The sequence below is a fragment of the Anarhichas minor genome, unplaced genomic scaffold (assembly GCF_050575085.1).
Source record: "Anarhichas minor isolate MPS153535 unplaced genomic scaffold, ASM5057508v1 ptg000136l, whole genome shotgun sequence".
Taxonomy (NCBI): domain Eukaryota; kingdom Metazoa; phylum Chordata; class Actinopteri; order Perciformes; family Anarhichadidae; genus Anarhichas; species Anarhichas minor.
The window spans coordinates 8,764,687-8,791,049 of record NW_027466582.1 but is presented as its reverse complement, the minus strand read 5'-3'; the positions used below and the strand labels follow the sequence as shown (position 1 = coordinate 8,791,049).

The window sequence follows — 26,363 nt, the reverse complement described above, 5'->3', positions numbered from 1 at the left end:
GGGGTGCTGTTGCTAAGAGCCTCATTTTCCACCATGAGAGGCAGCCAGCCAATAGCTCAGAGAGCTGTTGTTTGGGCCACAACAGTTTCCTGCACCACACCACGAAAGGGGGTATGCAAATGTTAAACAAAAAAGTTGCATGGCGTGAGATTGCAGACATTTGCGTGCACAAACATGCATGCACACGTGTTTTCATCACACGTGCACACACTCAAATGCCCACATGCAGACTATTTCAGCACAGAAACAGAAATCAGAGGAAGTGTAACTGTGGATGGTGACCTTTCATTGTGGCATCAAACTTCCTGCTGTTTTATTTTAAGACGGTGAACTTGTGAACCATTGTCTGCGTTGGGTTGTGGTAATTGGCTGACTTCAATTCTCTCTTCACATTTCAGAGCAGGGGAACGGAGTCAACACAACAAGCACAGAGGAGGATGCAGAGTCATTGGTGTGGAATAATATGATTGCGCCTCGTCTCCAACAACTAGAGAGTGTGGCTGCAGGTAGTGTGGGCAATGCAATTAGAAACCCAATAAAAAAAAGTGCAAACATGTGACATGCATTAGTTTTGACCAGGTCCATTCATTTGATCCAAAGAATATAACATTTCTGTCACCAACTTCACTCACAGTATCACTTTTCAATATTGTTTTTTTTCTTTTGGCCTGAAGAAAGTCTCTGAGACGAATCTAAAATAATGTTGGTGCAGTTATTTTGGTCTTTTTTTATTAAAGGTAAGCTTCTCTTAGTCGTCTATGTTTCCTTATTACATTTCAGTTTCAACCAGCAGGTTTTAGCATTGGCAGATAGTCATGCATGAAGTCTCACAAAATGAAAAAGCACTGTCACTTCAACCACTGAAGAAAGGCAAACAAAATAGTAATTTGTTTGGCATCCATGCAGAATTGTCTTAGCCTGAAACTGTAGTCTGGCAGCCATGAAATGAAATACATGGCTGTAAATATTTTAACACTCTACAAATTTTATGGAAAATTCATTTGAAAGATAAATATTAAATATTTATTGTACCAAGTGCCTTCTGGCTCATGCATAAAACACCTTTCAGATTCAGTTGGAAATGCAGTGAAATGTTGAGAGTGAGGCTGCAGCCAACCTTTTTTAGAAATGGCCAAACCCTGTTATTTCTGCAAGGAAAACATTTATTTTACCTCAAAAACAAGGAAAAGACTCCACCCTTTCTCTTCCTCTGCGTCAAGATCACAGCTGCCTGTTGCAGAATTGTTCCCCTGCATTTGACAATTGAAACACAAAGCTGCTTCTTAGAAAAGGGAGGGGAATGTTATTTTACTGCTGACCAAGGCATTATTGATGTTGAGGATTTAACCTCAGGTTCCTCGTGCTAATGATAAATGTACACCTTGCAGGAGAGCCCAAGCATATTGCACATACATACCATACAAGATACACAAAACATCAATCATCTGTATTTATATGGACACACCCTTGCCAACACACACACAGGAGGGTATTTTCATTTTGGGATGTTTGCTTTCTCTGTGAATGTTTGACATGCTGCCCTGAATTTGACATGATTTTTTGTCTTTTGCAATATCTGGCTTCCAGCGATGCCAGGCAGCTCTGAGGGCTCGGTGGACCGACTGTGTGATTTGTGTGAAGGTCTCCATGGCACCTTGGCAGAAGCGGACATGCTCGGCCGACGCTGTAAGAGGAGGTCAGGGATACTCCGAACGCTGTTCCGCCTCGTCGACCTCAACTCTGCCCAGCTCAACCTGCACATCGCCAAGCTCTGCCTTGCTGTGAGTCGTCTGTGTCTGTGTGGGTGTCAGCATGTCTGCCACTAAGTCACCATCGCTCGGGCATCCGGGGCATATGGGCACAAAATACTAAAGTTGTGTGTTTGATTTTTTTGCATTTTTCTCCCTAGCTGTGTGTCAGTGGAAACAACCTGCTCAACATCTGTAAGCTCATCTTCCAGATCAGCCGCAGTGAAAGCAACGACATCCTCTTCCAGAACAACTCTCACACTATCATAGGTGAACGCTGTTCTAGGTCACGGGGATCTAGCTTAGGTTTCCTATTCTGTACCAAGTCCTGTGTGCTAAAATATATGTGAGTAAAAAAACACAAAGTTATTTTGTGTCATTATAAAGAAACACAATGTTAAATAATCTACTTTTGTTGGCTGATGTAGATTTTCCCACTATTAGACAAAAATGTTTTTGTTTATGTCTGGCATATGAGCTGCTCCAAGAGCATCTGTTCGTTCTATATATGTTTGGTCATATTTGTGTCTGGTCATTTACTATGGAACCTCTTTACCAGGTCATTAAAGATTGCCAATGTTTTTCTTCTCAACAGTATGGAAGGTAACGTTTGTTTTTTCTTGTGTCTAGACTCATTTCTGGGCATTTTGAACAACGAGGATGTGTCCTCATCTGGAGAAGCTCTGCTGTACTGTGTTGGGACTCTGAAATTTCTCTCAGGAAACAGTGCAATCCTCAGACTCCTGCTAGACAAGAACTGTGTCGGTGTGGCTCAGAAACTCATCCAGAGGCTCTGCACAGCTGAAGACACCAACTTCACAATAGCGGGGCACGTCCTTGTACAGGTGTGTCACACTCAGCACTGCTGGCAACGTTTTAAAGGATATTTTAAATAGTTTTGAATGATTTATTAGATATTTTATGTCACCAATAGCTTTTGTATCACTACTTGTGGAAGCATCTACTCCTGTTTATTAAATAATAGACATACTTTCTCTACGGTTTGACTACGCGAGTTAAAAAAAATGTACTAGGTCAATATGAAGGAAAAACAACTTAAATAATGTTCTTCGTGTTTTTGTTGGCTGATGTAGACTTAACAAATAATTTTATTTCTGGTATGTGTTCTCTGCTGGCCTGGCCACTTCATTCTAAATCACACAGTGGCTTCACTCTTCCGAAAATGATTACTGCTAACTGCACAAGTTGGCTCAAGCAAACGCCTTGAGCCAGCGCTTCATTTGATATCTAACACAATTCATCATGCTGTTAAAGAAGGGAAACACACAGACTAGGACTTTCCAGAACGCCCAGTGCTGCCGTGTGTTGGAAATGACTGTTTCCCTTTTTATGATAAAAGGATTTATGTCCATCCTGAATAGTTTCCGGTCGCTCTGCTGTACGGCGTCCTGTACGGGCCAACGGCCAGCCTGAATGAGCATATGACCAGCACAATACCACAACACTGAAACACACCACTGGCCTAAATATCAACGCTTTGATACAGCAAGTACATTTGTGTACATTTTCTTCTTGCCATCCAACACTCACATGCTTCTCTCTGTTGACCTTTGACCCCTGTAGCTGACAGCAACCTTGAGGAACCTTGCAGATCACCCTGATTCCCGTCCACTCTTCATCTCCTTCTCCATACTGTCAGAGCTCTGTGTGGTGCTGCGTCATCACCGCAGAGACCCGGACATCTGCACCAACATTTCCAGAATATACAGGTATCACACATGCACTTCCATCAGCATCATTTCTTCCTTATATCATCCTACTGCTCTCCTCAGCTCACTAACACAAACCATCATAACCTGTTGTGAGCTGAATCAAAACAGCCCTTCATTCAGCTCTTTTACTTTCTAACCCCAGCAGTAACTTTGCGTCTAACTCCCCTGCTTTCTTTTTCCCTCTAACATGGAGTCTTTGTTTGTAATTTGGTCTCGCAAAACAAGTGTTTCCAGAGAAACATAGCCTTTGGCAAAGTAATTATACATCTGTTTTTGTGTCCGCATCGTAACAAAAACACGGTAAGGTAGTGACACAGCTAGTTGCCAGTTGCTGTAATGTAATCGTTTTTTAGCTTTTCCAGTAGAGTTCTGAATGTGCGAATGAATTTAATTGTGACGACGTACATGCAAAGAAAAGGCTACTGCATGTGCAGTTTAAAGTAAAGTTTATGTTAGGACCTTTGGTCTATTCAAAAGAATCACATCTAAACTAGAACTAACAAAAGTAAGATGTTGTGTTGCTCACTCAGAGTTAGACACTACATCAGTAAGGTGCTTTTAAGTCACACAAAGCTCCTAGCAAATAAAAAAACTGTGCCAACAGTTTACAAAACTCACTTCCAAGGTTACACTAATCTGACATAATGTAAAACTGGGTCTTATGTGACTGTATATGCAGGTACTCGGAGAGAAAATACACATGTACAATAGTTTAAAGGGAGACGATGCAACTTGTGTAACAGTAGTGCAGCAGCAAAGAGTCAGGTGAGCAAACTGACTCTGTAATGTCAGTTACACAGTTAGATCTACATAAAGCTTGCCAACATTAGCTAATATTAGCCACCTTCAGCTACTGATCATACCAGACCAAGTAAGGCTGTAGCAGCAAAACCTTTTGAGTACACTGAAGTAAGCAGTAATGCATTTTATTGCTTGTCAAAAAAAACAGTCAAGAAGAAGAATGTGTTATTTCTTTCTTTAAGTACTTGCAGGCAAAATATTTCACATGGAATTTAAGCTGGAAGTGTGACAGACACCCGACTTGAGCTCAGCTGTATCGGTCCCTCATCATTCAACTTATTCCACTGATGCGCTGCACTTCTTGCTTCAGAATAAATGCAATGCAGTAGATTTCAGCTATACACTTGAGCTTTTGTGGAGGCACATGGGAGAATGGTTCAATTGCAATGATGCTCTGAATCCCCATCTTCAGTTGTTCCCTCAAGGTTTCAATAGAACCTGTATCAGTGTTTGAAGCACAAAATAAAACATTTAGCGCTTTCGTGTTTATTAGAAGTGTTTTTCCAATACAGCCCAAGATAATGAAAGCATGAAAGGTAGATCCCAGTCCAGAGCTACTTATCCATTAGCAGTGTTGATTTAATATCTCCAAATTAAGTCAACATAGCGGAGCAGTCAGTGAGTGGAATAGTCAGTGGTATTTGTTGTCCCATCTCTCCCTCAGTAAACTCTCCTCTTACTCGGAGTGCCGCCTCGCTCTGGCCCAGACCCCCAACTGCTACCAACTATTTTTAGAACTGCTGAACAAACATCACCAAAAACAGGTGAGTCCACGGGCCTTCTCTTGCGTGTGTGTGTTTGAGTCTGTGTGTGAAGACAAGATTGTCAGGCATCCATGATGATATCCACTAAACATGTTTACCCCCAGAGCAAGTTGTTTATGTGCCTCAAGTCCAAGAACATTGTGTCCATTGGCACGAAGCGTTCGGGTCTTATTCTTGTGTGTGTTTTGACATTAACTCGTCCCAGGAGGGCCTGAGTAAGTCAACGAAAGGGGCGGAGGGAGGGAGGAGAACAAAAAAAAGAATGCGGTGAGCGTGAGCGGATAAATACATTAGAGGTGATACAGAGGTTGAGGGGAGGAGTCATAGAAAAGAGGAGTTGGAACAGAAGAAAGGGGTGGGACTTTGGCAATCATACATGACTGATATGTGTTCTTAATCTCAATGAAAATAAACACACGCCCACGCCTACAAATACACACACACACACACTGGAGAGTAATACATGTAATAAGCACCTAGTCCCGGGACGTCCCGTTCTGTCCCGATACCAATTCCACTGCTGGTTTATGGAAGAAAATAGTGTGTTCTCAGCTCACCTGCTCCTCATGTTATTTACTAAGAGTCTGGGTACAAGAGTGACAAGGTGTCATTTGTCACCGTTTCCTCTGCAAGTGTGTGATAACTCATCGAAAAGATAGGGTGTAGTTACCTTCAAACATGTACAGCTATGGACCTTCTGGGGGAGATGAGTGACACTTGACAGGGCAGGCTCACTATGCTGCAGGTCAAGTGGCTGGTGAGCTTAAATTACTCATTAAACCTCATAGGATCTAATGATGACTGAATGATTAATTTTCTGCAGTGCTCAGGAACACTCTTGGGGGAGATCCTTTTTTTAGAACATGCAGTAAATATACTATACTAAATATACTAAATTTATATATAAATATTTTATTATAACTGTTGTGGCAGGAATGACGAGAAGAGACGTAGTAGTTGGAGTTTGCAACCAGCGGGAAGCGTTTTAATGTACACAAGGTAACACTCAACAAATCCAAAGTATTCGTTCTTACAGCTTACTCTTAGAGTCTAAAGTCACAAACACAAACACAGCACATCTCTCCTCATTATGTCATGCTCTCATGTCCTTGTCTAGGTCAAGATGACATTCTGGCAGGACAAGTGATACATGTACGGGAAATGTTTGGAATGATATATATATATATATTCCAATTTGTCTGGCGCGCCTTTACCACTTCCAAGGAATGTTCTGATGAAACCAGAGTGTGCTAACTTCAACATAACAAGTTATATGAGGATTTTCTTCAACATAACCATTAAGCAAAAATGTCAAAAGTTTGCTGGATCCAGCTTTTTCTCTGTTTTGAATTATATATCTTTCGTTTTTGGATTGTTGATCGGACAAAACAAGACATTTGAATACATAGTCTTAAGCAGTGGGACCATAAACTGTTGTAAGGAAGTGTTTAATTTAAGAATAAGCAGAATAAGACTGCAGCTGGCAACAGTTCAAAGACATACTTAGAAATCTTGGTGAGTTGGAGTTTGGGAAGCTGAGCCGGTTCAAGAATTTTCACAAACACAAGAAGCTACTGAACATGAGCTCTTGCTTTGGCCGTAGCATTAGTTCCACATTGGTGAACTGAACGATCTGGTGAAAACTGGAGTGAAGAGCCTTGATACATATACTGCCAGAGCTATAGATGAGTGGATGGATTGCAGGTGTGCAGGTTGACTGGAAGCAAGAGTAGAATGGAGAGCCACGTCCAGACAAACACACACAGACAGAGAGAGAGAGAGAGAGAGAGAGAGAGAGAGAGAGAACAACCAACAAGAAACACAAGGGATGAGGGAGATGCACAGACAGGAATGAAATTGTTTTTAGTTGCATCCCTAAACTATCCATTCATGTGATAGATAAAAGAAACTTGTACAAACACACTCAAAATATATGTCCTTTACTATCTGCATACTATTTACCTCTAGCACTGGATACGTTAAAATGCTGTGCGAGAAAAGGTGGATAAGTTGTATAAAATGTTTGAAGCCAAGTAACTTTTCCCAATGCAGTCTGGCCTTTCAGCTTTTTTTTTGTTGGTTTACTTTAATCCACTAAGTAAAATAATTGCACAAAGATGCACATAGACCACTGCAGTACTCTTCACCGTTCTCCCACAGGACCTCGTTGTGCGCCTTCTTTTCACCCTCGGGAACCTCACAGCCAAAAGCGACGAGGCTCGATGGCAGCTCTTTCAGTGCGAGGGCTGCATGGACACACTGCTGCAGCTGTACGACGCCTACCAGCGTAGAGACGGCTCACCACACACACAACCACAGAAAGGTTCCCCTTCCCACAGCGAGCCTCAGGCCCCTCCAGTGAAAGTGCTGCAGGACGAGGACGTGCTGGTAAAGCTGGTCAGGGTGCTGGCAAACATGTGCATCCACCCGGCTGTAGGTCCAGCTCTGGCAACCCACACAGCCTGCATTCAGCTGCTGATGGAGACACTTGGTGAGCAGTCTATGTTTAATTAAACTACTTAAGTTGAAAAATAGAAGACACAGTTAGTAGAAGATGTACGCCAATCACGTTTCTAGATTTGTTCTTATTGTACATGTTATATCTCTGTCATACAAAGGGAGCAGTGTGTGGAAATCTGGAGTTCTGAAGTTTAAAAATAGCTGTTTTGTGCATTGTGAGTACAGTATCTGTTAAGCACCCAACCACTTCCCCTGTGCTGGGAACAAGTCGAAAACACGCTCCTCATTTGTCTGTTCAATCCGTTGCTCGCTTTCCTTTCAGTGCTTTTCGTTCAATGCACATCCTCTTTCGGTTTACCTGTTGTTTCTTCAAGTCTGACAGAGCAAAGCGCTTCACTGCATTTGCAGGATGTTCTGTCACATCTCACAGCCGACTTGGTGTGTGTGTGTGAAATTCTCCCATGTGGTTAGATGGTTTCAAGACAGGCTGAACTGATACGCAGGTGGTTGTGAAACTCTCGATTTGTCTGTTGCCTGCCTCCTACACACGTCATGGCAGTTGGGAGAGAAAATGAAATAAACACAACAGAGGTCAAATTGGTGAAGAAAGTCAACCCTCAAAATAAAGAGGGGTTTGAGATTTATGCCAGAGAGTAAGATGAGAATGAAATTAAGTAAATGAAGACACAAACTTAAAATAATTGAATGGGGGAGATGATGGAGTTGGTGTGACAGCTGGATACAGAAAACAAAATCTCAGTAGCGGATAAAAGAGTGAAAGAGCGGGGTTGGCTGATCCATCTCCTGTTTTGATCAAGTTCATGACAGGCCGTGCCGCTTTACAGAGCTATTTTGGGGGGGGGGGGGGGGGGGGGGGGGCACACAACAAAGCAGCATTTCCAGTCAGAAACAGAAACAAAATTCAATGTGACACAGCCGCCTGTTGACGCCGACCGCAATATCCGTGATTTATGACTGAGCACACGACATCTGCTGCTATATCAGGAGCAGACTCAGTTTCCAAGTCGCTCACAGTGTCACGGCTGGTTGGATTGGGTCACATTGACCTTTGTATGTATGCCAGCTCATGATCAAACTGTCTATATCAAGCAAAAACCACAGATAACAGCCACTTTTATGATAATGTCACAGTGTCACATCAGTGTGGCCCAAGCTGTAATATGCAAAGGCTGTATTTATGCATGTATTTATCATATTTAAATAGTTCTATAATAGTTCTATTTATTATATTTATAATCTGCTCCTCTTCATCAACATAAAAGGAAGTAAAGCTGTCACCTGGATTCACCGGGTTGGTCATTAAAAGGTGAAGAGCTGTGTATTTTGACTTCTCTGTGAATGCACGAGTTCTTTACAAGGCAATAGAAAGTGATTATAATCTCTCACATTATGTTGAGACTAGTGACCAGAATGAGGGAGTAGAGGGCAGACATCTTTCGTAAATGAAAGCCTGTTCAGTGCGGATGCTCCCTCTGTTGGTTGTACATTTACTTCAAGATCTCTATTAGAAATGATGTTCATTCAAGGTTAAGCTTAGCAGTGGCTTTTCATTTTGTGTTTTTGTGACACAGAGCTGAGGTGTGTGCAGGAAAGCGAGGAGCTATTGGTGAATGTGGCTGCCACCATCAACAACCTGTCCTTCTACCAGGAGGAGAGCTCTGTATTCAGACGCAGTCAACTCACCATGGCAAAGTGTAAGACTAAAAGACTTTGATGTGGAGATGAAAAATAAAAACAACAGGTGTATTTTGCTGATTGTAAACCCCCCTCCCATTTCCCTGCATGCTGTTGTTCAATTCCCTCCCCCTTTCACACCCCCATTTCTCTCTTTTCCTTTGCCCACTCTTTCTTTTTATTTCAGTGATGTTGAAGTTGGTGCTCTGCTCCAGCATGGCCTCCATGCTTGAGGCCACCTGTGCATATGGAAATTTGTCACAGTCCAAGGATGTACGGGACTTTATCATGCAAAACAACGGTATATGCTGGACACAAACATCAACAGACACACACAAAACCCTCCATCATGAGACTATATTCATTTCCTATTTTGTTTAAGCCATAAAGTATTCATTATCTCTTTCTGGAAAGTTAGCTAAGAGTTGCCATGTTAGTATCAAAAAGGATCTAGGCCTAGCAATACACAGAAATTAATTTTAAAAGGCGTACGTAAATATGCCTAAATCGTATCATTCAAGCACACATACAGAATACTGGGTACCTTGACACAGAAATGCCCAGTACAGTATATCTGCATACTGTGTCATGTTTAGTCTGGACTTATCTGCAAGGCCAGCTACAGTCACTATAAACTTGCCAGCTGACTCTGGCGATAGCTGCCCTCTCTTATCTTTGCCCTACTTTGTCTTCGTCTACTCCCTCACAACATCATCTTTCTCCGCTCTCTCTCTCCCTCAGTGCACCAGTTCGTAGTGACACTGCTCGACTCAAAAAGCACTGAGATGTGTATTTCAGCCTGCGGGGTCCTCACCAATCTGGCTCAGGACCCTCCCAACAGGGCCAGTCTCTCAGTGGAGGGGGCTATTGCCAAGTAAGGACTAATGCAACTAGAGATTAGGAGTCTGTTCATGTGTGTGTGTGTGTGTGTGTGTGTGTGTGTGTAAGAGCATCTTACACACACCCGTAACGTATATATCATTTTGACATATCACCATAATTATTGTATTCTACATTTTATGCCAGTTGGTCAACTGTTTGTCAAAGTATAGTTGACATTTGCAATTATGCGCTTATTCCCTTTCTTGCTGAGCATTTGATGAGAAGATCGATACCACCGTCAGGTATTTGCACTAAATATGAAGCTCCGGGTAAGAGACAGTTAGCTTAGCTTATTTTAGCTTAGATAAAGACTGGAAACCAGAGGGAACAGCTAACCTGGCTCGGTCTGAAGGAAACCAAATCCATCACTTCTAAAGTTTACTAATTCACACATTGTATTTTTTTTAGATTAATCTATACCGAAATAGTACTATTACCTTCGGTCAGAGCCACAATAGCCGTTTCCCCTCCTGTTAGTGTTTCTGGTCTTTATGTTAAGCTAAGCTAACTGGCTGCTGGCCTTGGCTTCATATTCAGCAGTTATCATGTTCTCGTCCATCTCTCGGCAAGTAAAGGTTGTGTTTTCATGTATTTCCCAAAATGTTGAACTATTCCTTTAATATCAAACTGAACTAATGCTTTCTGGAATTCTTTTGCAAACATATCATCAGTTGCAACAGAGAGTAAACAGTTTTTGGGGGAAATATGGTCTTCATTTTAACAAGCATGAGCACAACAACTCCACTGACATGAACAAGATGCCAATAATCATCACAAACGTGTTGTTATTTGTTTACAGTAGTGATACAATTAAGTATAACTACAAATAAAGTATAAATGATCTTCTAGCGCTAGCTTCTCACTCCCAAAAGTTAGCATTGATGGAACATTGCAATTCTTACTTCCCCTTCAAACACACACACACACAGTCTTCTTTCAGATGTAGGTCCAATGAAGTGGAGCTAATGCCCACAAACCTGCCGGTCATGTGAATCCCTCTTCCTCGAGTCACGCGATGTGTGTCCGCCTGTGTGTGTGTGTGTGTGTGTGTGTGTGTGTGTGTGTGTGAGTGATCAGGCTTGTGGACTGTCTGAGAGACTTCGGACCAGGTGATTGGCAGCTGGTGGGCCAGGTTTGTCAGGCGTTGTGGAACATGATCAGCGGTGGCTCAGAGAAGCTGCTGGACACACAGGAGAGAGAGTCACTGCTGGAGATCCTCACCACATACTTAGGTTGGTACTCAGTGTTATTACTAATTCTTACATAACAAGGGGGGGGGGGGGGGAGACATGCTGGAAAGAACATGCTCTTGTTCACATCAGTAACCCTCAGAGGAAAGGGAGGGCCACACCGTCACGAACATAAAACCTCCGTGGTCACATCTGGGAGCTGCCTGAACTCAAAACCTGTCTCTGAGAGGTGCTCATAATAAACCTGAAGCCTCTAACTACGCTCTCTCATCCTCTGTCCACTCTTTTTAATTGTGTTAGATGAAGAGGAGGCTCTGAAGTGGATAGAGAATGAAGACATGAGGGACTTCCACAGGGCATGCTGGGAGTTAGAGTTCCTTCCCGTCGCTCACAAACTGATGAAGACGCTCCAGCCTCCGGACCAGACAGCCTGACAAAATGGGACAAGGAGTTAAGAGTTGCATGTTATCATAGAAAACGTAGCACTGTTTTAAACTCTTAAATACTTAACCCAGAGTCCACATAATAACTGTTAAACACTAACCTCCAGTGGCTGTAAACGTCTGCAGTTTCTTTTTCAAGGGGGAAGCAGGTGATGCCTTCATTTCTGGGTACTTTCACATTTACAGGGATAATTTAATACAAGCTCTTTGCACATTTATGTAACAGACTTGATCTGCTTTGTAAGCTCGCCGTGTTGTAAAAGGCTCTTTTATGAGAATGTAGTTTTGAAAACAGATGACTGACCTAGAATAAGTAAATCGTTTATTGTCTGGTGATTGTGTGACTTTGGAACTTGTACATAATAAAGTAGGTGGACAACATTCTTGCTTCTCAAAGCCTTTATTATTACACAGATATGGGGCCAGGCAGTGCTTACAAGTAACAGCAAGTAGCCTTAAGTACAGCATTTCAAAACCACATCGTTATTACATCGAAACAAATCCAAAACGGCACTTAATGTATAAAAAAAAAAAAAAAACTGTTGTAAGTTCCTCCAGTTTTCACAATATTGACCGTAAAACAACCACAAGACAAGCTGATGTTTTCAAAAACCTAAACAATTCATTAGCCAAAGCTAATAACAAACGTTCTCTACATAGATGTTCTCAGGTTGATATGGACAGTTGGCCGGCTGATATCAAGCCTCCTTAACTGATGTGTCCTATTCCACGTGTAGTCTGTGAATGCCACCGAAATGTGAAGGCAGCTCTGCCAGTGGAGTTCTCCTGGTGATTGTGTATCGACAGGCTTCTGTGGCCTCGAAGGGGAAACACCCTGAACTTCAGACCGCCTCATCTGGGAAGCGAGGGATTTTTCCCAGTGAGGTGTAACGGGGAGGCAAAAGGGAAAGCGAGGTAAAAGTTCCTACAAGGAACCCCCCCCCCCTTATCTTAATCCAAATGTTAGTCATGAACAAAGAGACTTTGACCATGACCGCACCACAGGAATAGGGAGCATGACCTGGTTCCCAGTGAGTCACATGGTTCTCATACAGTAAAATGTAACTCGCGTGAAAAAGCCCCTGAACGACAAACTGAGTTCAGCTTACTGTTGATGAAGTTTATTATCAAACAGCCGAGTGTACTTTAGAACAAGGTGTTAGAATAACACCATGTCTTTTCATGAGTCATGCTGCCATGGGTTTCACTTCCTATACTTGTGCAACTGAACAGTGGAAGTGAGCTGATGGTGCCACTGATTGTGCTGTGACTGTTGAGGCTTCTCCGCATCTACAATCTCTTTGATGATGCAGTGAAATTGAATTGTTTAGGAGAAAACTACAAATGATACACAACAATTTAATATGATAGTTTATTTTTTTTTCCCCCATCTTTTTTCGGATATTTTCATATTTAAAAAAGTGTCAGTAACTGACATCAGTCAGAAGTTTGAAAAAAAAAATAAAAAAAAAAATAAAAAAACTCCTTTCTCTCAAACCACTTCCAAATGTACCATTCCTTTATCATCATCACCCTCCCGCTCCTCTTCATCACTCATTCATCGGTCTGATTCTCTCAACCCACCCTCACAAGAACGCAGTACTTCAATGATTTTAGTAAACAAAAAACAAAAACAGCAGAGGTTTCACACCGCTGTTCAAAATAAAAAAGAAAAAGCTGCTTTTGCACTGGTTAGACTTCCCCAGCAGGGAAATAAGCACAGCTACAACCTTTTGCGTCCGACAGCTATTTCGACCGCAGTCGGCCCTGTGTGGGCCCGCTCGCCCCCGAGAAATGGGAACACGGCAGCCCGGTAAGAGTCTCTGCTCACCGAAGAGCACTTCTTAAATGTTTTATAGCGAAAAACAGAAGAGGTATAGTCATTTACTGGTAAATTCACAATCCAAAGCTTCGAAAGTGTTAGGGTGGCCAGGCAGCTGGGATAGGCGGAAGACAGATAAGGTGTGGGCAACCGGAAGCAAATCCCTCCTGGAAAACCTGGTTTCTAACTTTCTTCTTGATTCGCTTTTTTTTTCCTTCTTCTTTTTCCCCCCATTACCAGAAAAGTAAAGACATCATTATAAACAACAAATGATAAACAGTTATCTCACAATAACAGAGCTACAGCAGAAGCAAGAAGTCTTTCCTTCAAAGTGCCTCGCTTTCTTTTTTTCGACACATGAAATTCAAAAGGACAAACTTTTTTTCTTCTTCGCACACAAACATCCACACCTCAGTCATCATGAACACAGAAGTCATCCACACGTTTACAGTCAAACTCAATAAGGGCTCAGACAGTGTTCTTTGAGTTTCTTTCCAAACCTCCTGGTTCTCACACACTCCTTGGATTAGCTTACATTGACATTTGAGATTTGAGCTGGGGGGGGGGTAGAGGACAAGAGGGAGGGAGGTAATGCAGTGGATTTATAATGGATAGGGACTTAGGGGATATAATGAGGGTTGGGGGGGATTTTGGGATCAATATGACCCCATTAAACACATTATGGGAGCAGCATCATCAGCACCTCTGCACACTGTGCTGGATAGTTCAGGCACATAAAAAAAAAAAGGAAAAAAAAGAAAAAAAAAACACCGCCCAAAGTTAATGCTTCCATCTCCAGTTACCACTAACAGCAACTACATCGACAACAACATCCACTTCTCTTAATACAAAATGAAATAAAAAGGTGTTAAAGAAACTAAACAAATATAACAGTGACGACAGAATCAAAGTGCAGTCTGTTTCTGGCTGCACAGCTTGCTGGGTTTTTATATATTTTTTTCTTCTCGGTGGGTCTTCACTCTGCCAGGAGACAGAAGAGATTGGCGACAAATGTGTTGCATGCTGGAATACTGAAACATCGTCCTGGATGCCTCACAAACTCAAACTCCAGGCGGCCCTCTCTTGGTCAGTTTTGGCACTGCAGGCAACACAAACTGAATTTGTGTATCCACTTGTAGTTTGAGATGATTTTCTTCAACAGTTCCTTTTAGTTTTTTTTCTTGCTTTCATTTGTTCTGATCCTCTTCTCAACACCCATCCAATAAGCACTGTCACAACCCAGGGCTTCTCTCGTCTCCTCCACACTTTTGTTGAATCCCCACCTTCTCCTTTGATTTTCTTTTTTTCCCTTTCTTGAAGTGTCCCAACAACAACAATGACAAACAATAAAAAACAAAAACGCCAAAAGCACTTCATGTCATGTAGCGGGTGATCGCTCTCAGAGCGTATAACAGTTCTGCCTGCATTCGCGCTTCCATAAGAAGCAGATTAACGTGGACCTGCAAGAGAGAAAGAGAGAGTTATTAAACACTGGCCATTAATAAACCAGGTAAAATAGCCGCTTCACATCAGGCCAGGATGGATCAGGATCTTACCTTCTCGGAGTGCTGAAACTGCCTCCAGAAACTCTCGTACATTCGTTTGGTGGTCTTCTCAGGACTACACACCATAGTCTTGATATAGATCTTAAAGCTACGGTCCAGAAGCTGGTTTATCTCCCCGTAATCATAGTCGTCATACCTGAGGAGCACAGAGCAACACAATGTTAGGCAACAGTGCTGATTTAGCATATAGTCATGCATTACAAAATAAAGGTTACATCCATGGAAATTAGTATGAGAGTAGAGCGGACATTAAAATGCTTGTCTTTGTCATTTGACTAGTACAAAACAAAATGGCGAATGTTGTTTTTGTAATGGTGACAACACGCGTCAGTGGGGCCATTGAGTGATTGAGTGGTCGCAGCTCGCTGGAAAGAGACGGCTGGCTAGTTAACTTGTCCTTCTCTGGGGTGAGTCTGTGACTTCCTGTAAATCGGTTTAGTTTATTCGGAAGTTAGCCCGCTACAACAGTCGCAATGGCAACAGTACACATAAAAATGGCCGCCAAACTGACCATCCTGCTATTGGTTGAATGGGAATGTCCGTTCTAACCCTACATATACCCCCCTCCCCCCCCCCCATCCTATTTACATCATACAACAAGAAAGATTGTTCTCACCTGATGCCGAACATGCAGTGGATGTAGTTCCAGATGGCCCTGCGCAGCATACTGGTGTCGACATCCTTGTGTGTCGCCATGGTGTTGTAGGTCAGATTGTAGGCCATCTGGAACTTCTCATCCAGCATCTGACCAACATCAGGGTACAGTCTGTTGACCAGAGAGAAACCGTGGTCCTCCCAGCTGTAGTCCTGGAGAACAGAGAAATAAGAAGTAAATAACAGTCACACAGACCCTTGTTTTTAGCGCACTGTACTCTATATTCAGACTGTATTTGATCTCTACCTGCACTCTGAATGTGGGCACATGCTCCCCTCTCCTGGAGAAGTCCTTGTAGCCATAGCTGGGGTCCTCAAAGTGTCGGGAGATGTCTCTGGAGGGGACACACTCCTCGTCCTCCGCCGTGACCACGAGCATGCTCTCGGTCTTCTCCCTCTCAAAACGGGTTGCCATCTCCTCCTGGCTGGCCTCCTCGTCGTCGCGGCACTCCTGCAGCTGCTTCATGCGCTCCATCAGCACCTCCACCTCGCCACACATCTCCTAAGGAAACAAAGAGCACGTCGACGGTTAAGAAAGAGTCCTGCAGGAAGCATCCTCACTCAGCTGCTGCATCCACCACACACGGGATGTCTGAGTGCAGGGATTACTCTGCTGCCTGGATTTAACTCTCACAGACTAGTCAAAAAAGAAACCCTCACGTGCTCTCGCTCTCTGCACGCTCTCATCCTTCACCACTCACCTGGTTGCCGAGCGGATCGTCGCGGTGATTAGCGTGGCCGTTGCCATTGGCGATGTCACAGACGCAGTACTGGCTGAGGGAGGGGGGTCTGAACGTGTGTCCCCCGTTGCAGTGGATCTCCGTCGTGATGCCGCAGCCGAATGTGAACGAGGCGAGGGAGTGGTAGTGTGTGAGGAGGACCACGGCGTGGATGAGCTCTGCGAGGGACCAGCTGTGCTCCTCTGCTTTCAGAAGGCACTTGAAACAAAATAAAAAAAGGAAAAATAAGTATAACATCACTGACCTTTTAGGAAGTGGGAAAATATTCGTTCACCCGTCCTAACCACTTTATTGTGTCTTCCTTTTCCAGCCTCACCCCCCCCCTCAATCCCCCCTGTCACTGTACCTCTACTGCAACAACTTCCCAATCCTTCCAAGTTATGCCGCTGCAGCTATATTCTGGCCTACACCCATGATCTCAGCCCGTTACGCAAGACTTTTCATGTCTACCCTCCAGACCACGTCCGTCCTCTCACCTCGATGTGTTCCTTGGTGAGAAGCCACGGTCGGTGGGCCAGGATTTTGTTGAGTTCCCCGAGCTGCTGCAGCTTCTGCGGGGCGCCGTCCAGGCCGTTCAGCCACTTGGGATCCCCCCCGACCTGGAGGAAGTCGTTCACGTGGAGGTTGACCAGGTAGGAACACTGGTGTCTAGCTGCCGCCTGCAGGATGAGAGAAGGAGAGATCAACCTCAAGATATCGCTCGACTTTTAACAGGTAAACGAGGCGTGGGTTTGACACCACAGGACAGGGCGTACCATGATGCCGATGTAGTGTCGGTAGTGCAAAGACAAGGGCCCGTCCATCTGGAGCAGGTAGTGCTGCGTCCGGAGAAAACTCCCCAGGTACTGCGGGTGGAAGCCCATCACCAGGGAAATGTTGTCCAGGTGACCGAGGGCTGCAAACGCATCCTCAAATATCGACTGTGTCCTGGCGTCCACTTTACTGACTTGAAGAATCTTACAGAAAAACAAAAAAAACCATTAGATAAGCAGTTTCTTACATAGATGGCATGAGTTAAAAGTCTGTGGTGAGACTGTCTTTTACCTCTTTTTCAGGGATAAATCTGCTTGGTCCGTTTCCTAAGGGTCTTGGGATCCTTACTCCCAAGTCCTGTAAGACAAAAAATGGAGTAGAAAACATTCACTTTAAATACCACAGGAAAGCAGAGAAGAAGGTGTTTGCCTGCCGTCGTCACTTCTCATATACGGTCACTGTAATGCTTCTTTGTTTGTCTGAGTCCGACATCAATAACCTGCGAGATCTTTACTGCTCTACAGAGAAAACTGCAATAAAAATTGCGATTCAAAGGTTTTTCTCCGTTGTGAAAGCAGCATACAATAGCAGAGTTAAAATACATTTATGCAAAAAAAAAAAATCTTAATTAAACTCTTTAGATTTCTCGTTAATTATAAAACTAAACACACACGTTGCCTTCTTACAGAAAGCATCGCCTCTTATGTGTTCTGTAACTTTCCGCTGCTTGTCCAGACATGTCTACTAGCGGACGCCGTCCCGCAGCGCACAATGGAGCAGATGAATGAATGACCAGCGACTTGTACATTATTCACAAATCACACTGGGTTGAAACCACGCATTTAAACGCGTCACTTAACCAAAGTGAATTTAATTTCATCTGAGACGATGTCTTGACCGATGACCCCCAAACTCTTCTTACTCGTAAACAAGCCTGCACAAAAGACTGCACTGCAGCTTGTTTGTTCAGAGGAAAAGCGTCGCGTAAAAACGCCAGAAATGTGTCACTTGTCTAAATCCCGACGTCAGGTTGAAGCTTTAAAAGCGGTGCTTTTTTTAAAAACAGTGTTATATATCCGAAGCCCCTCTTTTCCCCCCCTTTCTCTTACCTTTTTGCTAAGTCGTTCACAATGGGTACATATCTTTAACAAGTCTGTCACGGCAAAATAATTATTTTCCACGTTTTCTGCCGGTGCGACCGCGTGCCTCATTGCGTGTCCTCGCTGCACTTTGATTATTTGAAGGGAATAAAAAAATAAATGTGAACCCGTATTCTGAATGGCTCTTTCCTCCTCTCTTTGTTCCTTGAAGCACTGGGTAAAGTGCTCGTCTGTCAGCTGTTGCAGCCCTACAGCAGAATACCGTCCTCTCTCGCTCATACATTCGGTAAATAAGTCGAGGCTCGTGTGATTGACGTGCCCAGCGACCAATCAGGTGGCGAAAACAGCCTCCCGGCAAGCCAATGGCGGCGGGGAGAAGCACGCGTGGGCGGAGCTAGCGGAGCTAGCCGTGAAGAGAGAGGGGGGTCCAAAACGTGAGCAGATAGAACGATCCGCCTCCGCCCCCCCCCCTCTAAGGAAACATCATCACTTCTCTCTCCTTCTTTTGTTCCCTGCTGCCGTTGATCATGATCGAATGTACTGATAAAGCATTGCAATCTGCATGCTAAACAATGGCAGCAATCAATTCAAGGTGATTGCTCGCTTGCTTCTCCTTCCTAATCACTCCAATCAATACTTTAAAGCAATCATGGTTTGGAGTGACCGGCCTGCAGGATTACTAGATATAGTTTTCTGTCACACTGCCAAATGTTGCTGGAAAAAAAAGGCATATTTGTGGTATCTGTGTGATCATCTGTGTAATGCGCATTCAGTGAGAACAACAACAACAACAACAACAACAACAACAACCCACAGCCAGCTCCATACAGCAGCAAGTCCCCCTATTGGCTCCATGCTGCACTGGGGAGGGGGCCAGCAGAAGAAGGTGCTTTGCAAAGATCGGCACCAGCATGCAGCGAAATGGATGGATGGCTGCAGGACCTGCTGCAACAACAACGGCCCTTCAGTTAGTGGGTTTGCACCGCAGCCTATCAGACCACAGATAATGTGATCCACCTATCAGGCCCCAGCAGAAAGGACTCCTTTAAACGCTGGGAGGAAGCAGAGACAGGGAAGGCAGGTCTTATGGCTTTGTTTATCCCAGCTTAACAATAACACGTTCATCGGAAAGGTGTATAACTGGTTTATTACAGGTGGTTAGAAAGTCAATAATTACAAATGAGATGTACCGGGAAAAAAAACACCACTGTGTACCGTAAATTTGACATCACAGTATAATAGCTTCCTTCAATGACACAAACAGGTCTGGATGTGGAAATTATGTTGTGTGTTGTTTCCTCTGTAGATTGCCAGCAACCACATTACAAAAGCATCCACACATTGGCTGGTGTGTGAGCGCACACACGTGCACATCTGTGTGTCATGTTTCTGCTAGAGATTTCAAAATAACATGTTTCCCAAGCAAAACAAAAAATGACACAAAAGACTGATAGGAAGAAAACTACTCAATGATTGTTTGAAAACACATTTTCACTGCAAAAACGTTGTCTACGAAGGTATTTGGGTGAACTGTGAAGAGACACCCAATAAAAACAAGCTAAATTTGGTAAAGAGGAGATGGTGGGTGGAGGCCAAGAAAAGGCAAGTTAGCCCATGTGCACTCCAATCAAGAGCCTGCCCAGCCAGTTTGGCAACCAGCTGCAAGTCCCCAGCACAGTTAGATAGCACAGTATTCAGCAGGTTCATTGTGTGAATCGAGCCAACAGACCCCCCCCCCTCCTGAGGTCACAGGGTGGGGTGCAGGGCAGCGGTAAACATGTTCCCAGGGCTGGAGTCAGCACTCCCAGGGATGCTGGGAGCCCCATGGCTCAGCAAAGCTGCAGAAGAGGCTGGTCAGCGTTAGGGCTTACGACACGCCGAACCTTTTCACATAAAAGCGCTTAGGCTGGGGGGGGTCCGGCCTCGCGGACAGGGCCAAACACTATTGTCAGAGTGCACGCACTGACTACTCTGTAGGCTTTACTGTACTCACATCAGGAGTATCTCTGTGTGTGCAGTGATCCGGGCATATCTCCTCCTTCCTACATCAAGGCTGTGATTGCACCTTTAGTTCACCGTCTTTGGTCCAGTTGCATGTTTATAGTTGGTACTCAGAACTGAACTATGCAAAAGCAAACCAGAGCTTGTAAACAAGTAACGTGGAGTTAGAAGAAGCTTGCATTCAGACAGACTTCAAAACACTAAACATCCAATATAATATTATATATGCTCTGGAAGGATTCGGAAAGCTGTAAAAGTGGACCTTGACTTTAGGTGTTTTGGTCCAACTATTAATACTTTTACAGCCGACGTCATCAAAAATATGTGTGCGCATGTTAATAACGGAAGTGGCTTTTTTCCTCCCAGCCATCCAGGCGAGTTAGCAAGCTTTACACTTAGAATTTAAATCTTTTACCAGCATCAAAACGTCTGGTTGTTGCATGTTTGGTTGTCAGAATCGATATTCCACCAGCAAACAGGATCTCGACCGTCGCCGGACTGATAAAAAAAAAAATGCTTCCGTTTTTTAAATCCCCACATTAAAACTCCATAAACTCAAAACTCAGAGTCTATGCCATGGTGTCTGACATTCTGTACATGACCACAGATAACACAGTTGGAAGCATCTAGTGACTTGTATGCTTGTTGTTGCTCTTGCATTCTACCCACTCACTGATCGCACACAGATCTGGAAAGTAACTTTAGGACGCATACGCGACCATTGGTGGTTAACGCCCTTACATAGCTCGACAAGCTATTCCACTCTGCTGTATTTCCGTTGCAAAACTGCACGCGCATGCTTGTGTAGGTCATCGATGTTTATAAAATGTAAAAGGGTCTATACGCTTAAAAGCCTGTATTTTTTCTGGCGCCGACACAATTTAAGAAAACATGACAAAATCTTGGCCTTCAATAGATTATGCCTGGCTTGTATTACAACCTGTAAGACTTCGTGGTGTCTTCTGAATCTGGTTGAGAACATTGTGTGCCCGTGTAAAAACCACACTGTAGGTGTCTCGCAGAAGTCTGAAGACCTACATCTGCAGGCGGCTCACTTATTTGATGTCGCCCACTGTTGTTTTCAAATAGCTAATTGCGTTCAGCTAAAACCTAAACTTACAAGACAACACAGCGGCTGAGAGACTCATTAGTTGTTGTAGGAGATAAACCAGTGACCTTTTAGCAACAGGATTGGCCACTAAGCCACCGTGACACCCTGGATGTGTGTGTGTGTGTGTGTGTGTGTGTGTGTGTGTGTGTGTGTGTGTGAGAGAGATGGGTGGAGTACCGGGGTTAGGGACAACATCGGGAAGATTAGTTATGACGGAGGAAAAAGGCTTCTGGAAACAACAGGAATCATCTCAGATTTGTTTTAACAGCGTGTCTATGATCAGATAGCGATCTGTTGGAGGAAAGGCCTGAACAACAGACACATTTCCAGTAAGCTTACACTAATATTAATCATAAAAAATATTCCATATTATATTATATATTTTTTTACACAAACTTCTTGCCCATTGTAAGAAGCTGCTCATTCATATTTGCTTGAACACCAATTTTACCTGAACCGAAGCTTCTTAAAATTGTAACTACGTAACTTTCTAAAAAAGAATGCTTCCTCAAAGTTGAATTAATAAGAAATAACCCACAGCTCCCTGACTTTTCTCTGTGTATACTACATTTTAGCAGTCTGGTGTTCAGAAAATATGACATAAGATTGCTTTGATGTATGAACATGTGGCCATTGAAACTAAATGCCTACTTTAAACATGCAAGTCTTAGCTTACACACATTACATGGAGGAGGAAGCAGAGGCTGACATTTTAGAAACTGTGTATTCAGCCACATTTTGGTGAAAAAATGTGTATTGTGCTGCAGAAGTGGGTTTTTAAAATGTTTAAATCCATTTTGTTCAGCCTAAAATCCAAGCTGACCACAGTCTCTGTTCTTCATGAATGAGAAGATACAAATGTTTTACAGCCAGAAGCCTTCAAGTCTACAGTGCGTCACACACTTTATACATAGCATCAGTCAACAAAGCGTGAGGCTTATACCACAGAAAAAAAGAGAAACCATGTTAAGTGTAGAAAGTTGATGAAGCCACTGAGGAATTTTAAGTTTAGGGAAGTAAACAGACATGCAACAGTTGTTGAGATTACTTTTACAGCAGAGTTATGAGGATTACTGTCGAAAGAGGTATATAAGTGTAAACTAAATCTGGTACAAACAATTTGTAGTTTTCAAGCCAAGTAGCTTTTTCATTAAGCTCCAACTGTCTACTGTTAAGAATGAGTTCACTAAACTTTTTATAAGTAAGAAAGTATGGCAGCTACTTTCTAAAATGCTCTAAAAGCAGTTTCTTTATGAGTGTGGAGAAGAATTAACAAGAGGCTTAAACCAATAAAGAGGATGATAAAAGCTAATGCGATTAAAAAAAAACAGAGAGGAAGCCATGCCAGACGTAAACTCTGCACATATGTGTCTCGGTGCTGCGGCTGCTGCTGTGTTTTCTCATGCAGTAAGACGCGAGGGAACCGCAAAAACTGTGGGGATGTTCAACAAGTGGCAGAAGTCCACCAGACCCGTTCCAACCTAACCTATCAGTGCTCAGAGGAGAGGAAGCAGAAAACTCTCGAACACTGACACAAGCCTAGCAACAGGCGTCCACCAATCACAGGGGAGAACAACAGTTACAGGAACCAATCTTCTCTGCTCGTTCTCCCTGCCTCTCTTGTTTCTCTGACAAAAAAAAAAAAGAAAAGAAAACAGAAGAAAAAAACTTTTGCAGAGGTATGAAGTTCACTGAACAAACTTATCATGGTTTGTTTCATGGGAAACAATTCAGTTTACTGATTTATTTGCTCCGAATTAGTTTTCATCTGTTTGAGTTTCTCCGCCAAAGAACTGGCAAAATAAATGTCTCCAAACTTCACAGCAAACACAAAATCACATGGTTCAACTTAGCCCAGAGGCTCACAACAGCAACTCTCATCTGTGAAAAACAACTCGTAACTTTTTTAGCCCATGTAAACAGACTGTTCCTAACAGTAAAGGAGTAAATCAATACAACGAAATACAAATCTACAACTACGAGGATAGTTTTAACCTTGTGCACAAAGAGTGAAAACTGCAGACTAAGAGGGTATCCCCCACTCTTCAAACACAGCTCTGTGTGGAGCCTGTTCACCTATCACGGAGCATTTAACTGAGCCACTGGAGGGTTAACCCTTACCTCCCCACCGGCACACCACCTGCAAACCTTTCTCTTATTTGACAGAGCAGTAACCATCCTCTGAAGCTTAGGACCAACTTAGCACCAGTTTTAGAGTGAGAAGTGAGGGTGTCATGCAGTGTAATTGTATCCTTATATATATATATATATATCAAGACTTCTGAGCCAATGTTGAATCAATGTGGGAATTAACTGGACTAGTGTTGCCTTTTTGGCCCTCTTTGAGCAACTCTTGGTCCCTTTTCTTCTCCTTTCCCCCCCCAGTCGCCTCTTCTCTGATCTGTGTGTTTTCTGGCAGGCCATCAGAGTGAAGTGGTCTCGCCAAGCGCCGGCTTTCCTGAGAGGAGAGGCGTGCCCCCCCCCCCCCCCCCCAGACCAGCGGGTCCTGGACCAGCGCACACCAACACTGAGAGGAAGCAGCGTTCCCTGGCTTCCACGAAACGCAGAGGAACTGTGGAGACCTTAGGGAGCACAAGGAAAAAGAATAAAAAATTCAGATCGAGATATCTGGGACAAAAGATAACCTCTCATTTATGACTTTACACTGCCAGGCCGAAACATGAACGTACACAATTCCCTAAACAATCTATACGTACAGTGGGCTACAATACAGGAGAAAAGGCGTTGGCCTGCAACCCCTGTGTGCACGTGAGGAAGAGTGAGTTCCCGGGGATGTTATTCTAACAGGGAGAGGGCAGCTGTCATAATACAACAGGCTCCAAGAGAAAAGATCCCATAGAAAAACAGAAAATACCGAACCCTTCCCGTGCTATCTTTAGCTTGATATCACAAAGCCACCCCAAATCAATGAAAAAGACCGTCCTCTTTTCTCTATACATTGTCTCTATTTCTCCGATAACAAGCCCAGCTGTTCTTTGACTGCCCCTCTTCATGAAGTTAACTGACACATGACACAACACCGCAGGGCGAGGGTTCAAAAGACAAAGCTCAGAGTCTTGCAAAGTATCGTAGCAAATGTTTCAGATACTGAAGACACGCTCGGGGAGATCTAGCTAAAGCTCATCTCTGCTATTGTCCCAAAACATGGGACTAACAAAGCTGACCTTACACCAGCGTTGGGACTCTAACAGCCCCAATGAAAACAGCCCCTCTGGTGGGACGCTGCTGTGTGCCTCCTGGCATGCACAGCTGTTTTGTTTTTTTCTCTCTCTCTCTCTCTCTGACAAGACCACAGCTCTGCTGACTGAGCAAAAAATGACTCATCTCACTGGGAAGCTGTCCAAAAAGTTGTTGATCCTCACCCTGTAATTCTTAATGGGCGCTGTAAAACCCAGGAAGAATCAACCCTTCAACCTGTCGCTGTGAGAATACAGAGCGGCGGTGATTAATTTCCAAGAATACCGATAAATAACAAGTTCACAACTGGAGCTTACATCAGACGGCGCTCCGCCCTTTTTGGCTCACTGAATCAAAGACAAAAAAAACTCGAACTGTTGAGCCTGACAGAGTTTTATCATTTCATACAAGGGAGTCAACGAACAGTTTTTATATAAACAGAACAAAAACCCTGATAGTCTGATGGAATAGAGCAACTATTGCACTCTGGACTTCGTCCTTTTGCTGGAGCCAGTTTTACTTCTCTTTTTCCACCATCTATCCGCTTGATCTGTAACCTTCACCAGTGTATGTTTTGATTGCAAAGTTGAGAGTGGATGTGATACTGCTGTACTTCAGGGGGGGGGGGGGGGGGGGGTGGAGGGAGTGATATGGCCTAATCGTTGGCCTCAGAACCATTTTGTCCGTGTCCTATTACTTCATGAATAGGCAATGAGCCCCGGCACTGAATGGCAGAACCTTGTTTGTGTGCGACGTCACAGTGACTGCCCCATCAATGTTTAATCATTTATGAAATGTCTGTTTGATTAGGTAGAAACTCGATCACCTCGGTTGCTGTCCTCTTCACCCGTCGTCACTGACCCAACACTTTCAATATTCTTAGAGGATATTTAAGACGTTGATGGTATGACATTGAACAGTGGAGACAGAGAAGAACAGCAGAGAGTGAAGGTGGAAATCCTGATTTAAATTCACACGACTAGAGAGATATTCAATACACATTTTCTATGTGTAAATAGTTAAATATCCCCAATTACTATTTCATCACCTCCTCACATTCAACATAAGCTTCTCATTTCTTCAGGGTGAGGAGGACTAACCAGTGTGTTTGGCAAACTACGGCTATCTTGATAACAACTTTGGCTGGAGATGCTGGAGTGTAAACTTCCCAAAATCCAATTAAGAGCAGGACAAACCTGCTTACGCTACCTTACACTCTGATTAGCATCAAGGACAAGCTTCCCGTGGAGAAATACAACACAGTGATGTGCAGGTTACTTTTGTTTTTACAAAACTTTTAACCCTATAAATTAATATATCGTGACATCCTGCTTTGTTTTGGAGGTAACTCTGGGTTACAAGTGTAGAAGGTAAGCTAGACAACCACATGTTATCTATTGCATCTGACATTATAACAGATAAACACAGTCTAATGCATTTCTTAGACTTCTGTTGATGTGTTTATGGTTTTAGAAAAACTAACAAAAAGACACTGCGTTCTCTCTTTAAATGCTGAGCTGTGAGGAAACGGGCTGGTTTAATTCTTTTTTTTTTTACTCTCCTTGGTGGACTCTCAATAAACCAGGCCAGTAAAAAAGGTCACTGGGAGAAGTCAGAATAACAGTACAGTATAAGTAGGTTCTAATAAACTGAAGTGTACAGATTACAGTACGGACTCTTGCACCACAAGTTCAACTTCAAAC

General features: G+C 43.4%; 2 protein-coding genes and 1 long non-coding RNA gene across 3 annotated transcripts; 1 reads left to right on the top strand and 2 right to left on the bottom strand.

Annotated features, from left to right (window-relative positions):
- The first annotated feature begins 448 nt into the window (after positions 1-448).
- armc2 (armadillo repeat containing 2) lies at positions 449-12,095 on the top strand. Its single transcript, XM_076084502.1, has 12 exons — positions 449-506; positions 1,588-1,781; positions 1,910-2,018; positions 2,379-2,593; positions 3,333-3,478; positions 4,947-5,046; positions 7,207-7,537; positions 9,099-9,221; positions 9,389-9,502; positions 9,943-10,075; positions 11,161-11,315; positions 11,574-12,095. Exons 1-12 carry the CDS (start codon positions 464-466, stop codon positions 11,705-11,707), a joined length of 1,797 nt encoding a protein of 598 aa, XP_075940617.1. The 5' UTR covers positions 449-463; the 3' UTR covers positions 11,708-12,095.
- LOC142942247 (uncharacterized) lies at positions 6,001-8,390 on the bottom strand. Its single transcript, XR_012951578.1, has 2 exons — positions 7,865-8,390; positions 6,001-7,521 (listed from the first exon to the last, which is right to left on the bottom strand). It is a non-coding gene; the product is annotated as an uncharacterized LOC142942247 (long non-coding RNA).
- Positions 12,096-12,097: 2 nt separating the features above from the next.
- sesn1 (sestrin 1) lies at positions 12,098-18,614 on the bottom strand. Its single transcript, XM_076084503.1, has 9 exons — positions 18,360-18,614; positions 17,542-17,607; positions 17,253-17,453; positions 16,974-17,156; positions 16,459-16,695; positions 16,005-16,259; positions 15,720-15,910; positions 15,095-15,239; positions 12,098-14,998 (listed from the first exon to the last, which is right to left on the bottom strand). Exons 1-9 carry the CDS (start codon positions 18,459-18,461, stop codon positions 14,912-14,914), a joined length of 1,467 nt encoding a protein of 488 aa, XP_075940618.1. The 5' UTR covers positions 18,462-18,614; the 3' UTR covers positions 12,098-14,911.
- Positions 18,615-26,363: the final 7,749 nt, after the last annotated feature.

Coding starts and splice junctions, on each gene's coding strand:
- armc2 (XM_076084502.1), top strand. CDS start 464: ATGATTGCGCCTCGTCTCCAACAACTAGAGAGTGTGGCTGCAG. Junction 2,594..3,332: donor CGGGGCACGTCCTTGTACAG/GTGTGTCACACT, acceptor TGACCCCTGTAG/CTGACAGCAACCTTGAGGAA. Junction 9,222..9,388: donor TCAACTCACCATGGCAAAGT/GTAAGACTAAAA, acceptor TTTTTATTTCAG/TGATGTTGAAGTTGGTGCTC.
- sesn1 (XM_076084503.1), bottom strand. CDS start 18,461: ATGAGGCACGCGGTCGCACCGGCAGAAAACGTGGAAAATAATTATTTT. Junction 17,608..18,359: donor GTGAACGACTTAGCAAAAAG/GTAAGAGAAAGG, acceptor TTTGTCTTACAG/GACTTGGGAGTAAGGATCCC. Junction 15,240..15,719: donor CACTGCATGTTCGGCATCAG/GTGAGAACAATC, acceptor TGTGCTCCTCAG/GTATGACGACTATGATTACG.